The following is a 3,909-nucleotide window of genomic DNA, read 5'->3' as shown; positions in this document are numbered from 1 at the left end:
ATTTCTGGAAGAGGATGGCCAGCTGAGGTAACCACATGTTTTGAGGGATTTTTTCAATTGCTTGTGCTCTTTTTTCTTTGGCCTGTGAGCTGGTAGGAACATTATCAGCTCTGCATTGTAGGGTTCTGATAATGCCCAGTTTGTGGTGTGAATCCAGAAGTAGGTATTCATCGTTATGTGAGGGTTTTCGGTAAACCCCAACATGGAGGCCCCTGTTTACTCCAATGTGGACGTCACAGTCCGAAAAAGGCAACTTACTGTATTTGGCAATCTCACGTGTGAATTTGATGTTTTTGTCCACTGAGTTCATGTGCCCAGTGAAGGCTTGCACTTCTTGGTTTCTGATTTTTCACCCATGTGTCATCTACAAATCTGTCCCAATGACTTGGTGCTGTTCTGTTAAAAAAGCTGAAAGCTCTCTATTCCATGTCCTCCATGTAAGTCTTTGCTACTATTGGCACAACCATGGTTTTGTCAGTAAAACGTTCCCATGACTTAAAAGTACGTAGTGTTGATGCAAAGTTCTCTCAAAAGGCAAATCTGTTCTGGGTTTAGTGTGGATCCATTCTGTAAGGTGCGATCACCTAGTAGACGTTGCCTCTCTGTCTCTACTGCATCCTGGGTTGGAATACAGGTGGACAGGGAAGTGACGTCGTATAAAACTATAGTTTCATTTTTCTCCAGCTTTATATCTCTGATCTTCGCTACAAAGTCGATTGAGTTTTGGACATGATGTTCAAGGAGGCACGTAAATAAAGTAATGCCTTGCACATATTAGTTATTGAAGTACTTGTTTGTATGTTTAGTTCATTCTTAAAATTGTTTTACATTGAGCAAGAGAGCACAGCATGCCAAGTCAAATACCTTGTCGGAAAGCTGTTTCCGACTGTATTCATGTTTGGCCCCGCCCCTAAATGATGCATGCATTGTTTTGCGCTTTGCGGCAATGTCCCTTCTGTTACCCGACAAGCCTCAAAGCCACTGTGCATTTGCTCCCATCACTCGTTGTGTCCTCATTCCTGTTGTCTACTGTGTTTTTTTTACTTGATAGTGTGACTTTGCCCTCTTAGGTGTGTACACTCCCATCAAATATAAAGTGGCTAACAACACAATCCTAAACAACAAATGGCGTTATTATCATAGCCAAGCTGGCATGTTGCTAGCTAGTCCAAACAGGCAGTGACTTGTTGAGGATTTTCAATCTGATGTAGTGCAAAATGGGCGGGTTCAAGCGGCGACTTAACTTTGACAGGTGGGGTTTTACTATGGCCACCAGGAAAACAGTTCAAAGAGGCACATAAATAAAGTAATGCCTTATATTAGTTATTTAAGTACTTGTTTGTATTTTGAGTTCATTCTTAAAATTATTGTTTTACATTGAACAAGAGAGCACAGCATACCAAGTCAGATTCCTTGTGTGTTAATAAACATTTTTGGCCAATAAAGCTGATTCTGATTTTGATCCTCCCACAGAAGAAAATTTCAACACTCTCTAAGAAGGGCGTGTCTTTAAGTTACATTACAATACAGTACATTGCGTCACAAGAAAAGTCCTTCACATTAATGTGAACACATTGAGGAAGTGAATTGTCATTTGCTCAGGTGTACGGTTGTAACAACAACGATCGCCAGGTAAGTTTGTCACTTTCTTTGTCTCGCTAAGTTGCTAACGAACAAATATTTTCATACAGCACTTGTGACAGCAGTTAATGAACATGCTTTTGTTATCAATGCCGATTGTGAAAATACACTACAGACTGCCTGGTAAGTCCATTCTAATGTTCCAAAATGATTAAATAAATGTACACCTATTATGACAGTTTTTACTTTTATGACTACTTTTGACATTGTTTACCTTGACCCAACATGAGTGGTTATGAACAAGTGCATTTTAGTCACTTTTTGTGGTTTCTTTTTTTAAAGAGAATATAACCAAACATTAAACAATGATACGCATTACGTATGTATACAAATAACTTATTTTCTGTGATATCAAGCAGTTTTTTTTGTTTACTTCAAAGGGGAACTGAACTTTTTGTTTCAGAATGTTGCCTATCGTTCCCAATACATTATGAGTGACAAGAGGACAATTTTTTTTGCAGTCTAACATGTCAAAATTGTCTCGTTCTTGGTGGCTAGCAATGCAGATAATGGGAAAAGTCCATTCTATCTCTAAATCACTTCAAAAATGCATTCAAAAATTGTCAACAATACTTAATTTACGTTCTGTAACCTGTATAATAACCAAGCTGTAGCAACTTTGTTATTAACGATCGCCAGGTAAGTTGGTCACTTTTTTGTCTCGCTAAGTTGCTAACTAACAAATATTTTCATTCTGCACTTGTGACAGCAGATCATGAACTTATTTATTTTATCAATGCTGATTGTGCAAATACACCGTATAGTGGCTGGTAAGTCCATTGTAATATTCCTAAATTATTTATTACATGTAAACCTATTATGACACTGTTTTTATTTTTACGACTATTGTTGACATTGTTTACTTTGACCCTACATGAAAAGTTATGAACAAGTGCATTATAGTCCATTTTTTCGTTTTCTTTTTTAAAGGGAATATAAACAAACAAACAATGATATGCACTACGTATGTACACAAAACATGTATTTTCTTTGATATCAAAAAGTTTTTTGTGTTTACTTTAAAAGGGAACTGCACTTTTTTTTTTTTTTAGAATTTTGCCTATCGATCACAATCATTATGAGAGACAAGAAGAAAAAAGTTTTTTTTGGTAGTCTAACATGTAAATATCGGCTTGTTCTTGTTGGCTAGCAATGCCGCTAATGGGAAGAATCCATTCTACCTCTAAATCACTTTAAAAATAGATTCAAAAACCGTCAACAATACTTTAATTTACGTTCTGTAACCTGTATAATAACCAAGCTGTAGCAACATTGTTATTGCAAAAGCGAACACTGAGGAACTCTTTTTTTTCTAGAGTACTAACATCACCATGAGGACGTTTCGCCATGTATAAGCCATAAAAGCTAACCACGGCAAGAGATAAGCTAGCATCTACGTCAACACAAAACGCTTTTGAGTTTGTAATACACAACACTGCCGTAGGACACAAATCTATACAGAGTGAAAAACATGAACAATCATATTACAGTATCTGTAAAGTATTATTTCATGTTGTTTGTACACAGCTAGCCAGACAGTGTATGTACTGTAGTTGTAATAACAAGCATGAATATAGTGACTCACTCGATGGACATTTGTTCGTTTGGTTCAGCTGGCCAGGGACGTTTTTTTCCGGTTTATTTTGGGTAAGCACACCATTTATGTCGAAATTTGCAGCGTCAAGTCACGCCGAACTCACTCTATCAGGTTCCGTCTACTCCAACGTTTCACCCTTCCTTTGTGCTCGCTTCTATAAGCAGCAGTTCATCCTCAGTATATTCAGATAAAAAAAGATAAGGTTGTTCTCATTTGTCCAAAAATAGTTGTTTTCTTTGTCTGGTATCAATTCTGTCATGATTTGAAGACAAACACACATTTGTTGCCAGAACTTGCATTGCAATGGAAACAGAAATAAATGTGCGGACGAAATCAGTCAGGCAATGATTAAAATGACCAAAATACGGTAAATATTGAACGTATTACATATTGTTATGAATAGTTTTGAAGTTGTTTTAGAGCAGTGGTCCCCGATTAGCTGAGTCCGATTAGCTGTGTTTTTCAAGCTTTTTTTTAATCTTTTAAAAATCCTAAAAAAAAGAAAAGTTACTGTCCTTCATAATGATCGTCAACGATGGGTCTTAAAGGGGAACTGCACTTGTTTTGGAATTTTGCCCGACTGTGGGCAGAGTTGACTTAAATATTCATATTACAAGATGGTTGATATTCTAAAAAGATTAAACTCTCTTCTTGTTTTGTTTTTTTGTCAG

The 3,909-nt window shown here is 36.7% G+C and overlaps 1 protein-coding gene across 11 annotated transcripts in view; it reads left to right on the top strand.

Annotated features, from left to right (window-relative positions):
• The first annotated feature begins 1,496 nt into the window (after positions 1 to 1,496).
• Positions 1,497 to 3,909, top strand: part of LOC133554276 (major histocompatibility complex class I-related gene protein-like) — a 44,146-nt gene continuing 41,733 nt past the window's right edge. For 4 of the 11 annotated variants that reach the window (XM_061902803.1, XM_061902804.1, XM_061902802.1 and 1 more), the window contains exons 1-3: positions 1,497 to 1,632; positions 1,692 to 1,764; positions 2,354 to 2,411. In XM_061902803.1, the coding sequence (XP_061758787.1) occupies positions 2,357 to 2,411 (55 nt within the window). In that variant the 5' untranslated portion in view covers positions 1,497 to 1,632; positions 1,692 to 1,764; positions 2,354 to 2,356. Of the gene's footprint in view, positions 1,633 to 1,691; positions 1,765 to 2,350; positions 2,412 to 3,035; positions 3,060 to 3,909 lie in introns of those variants that run through there. The other 7 variants (XM_061902808.1, XM_061902807.1, XM_061902801.1 and 4 more) reach the window with 5 other exon arrangements.

The sequence above is a fragment of the Nerophis ophidion genome, linkage group LG06, assembly GCF_033978795.1.
Source record: "Nerophis ophidion isolate RoL-2023_Sa linkage group LG06, RoL_Noph_v1.0, whole genome shotgun sequence".
NCBI lineage: Eukaryota > Metazoa > Chordata > Actinopteri > Syngnathiformes > Syngnathidae > Nerophis > Nerophis ophidion.
This window is presented reverse-complemented; position numbering and strand designations above follow the sequence as displayed.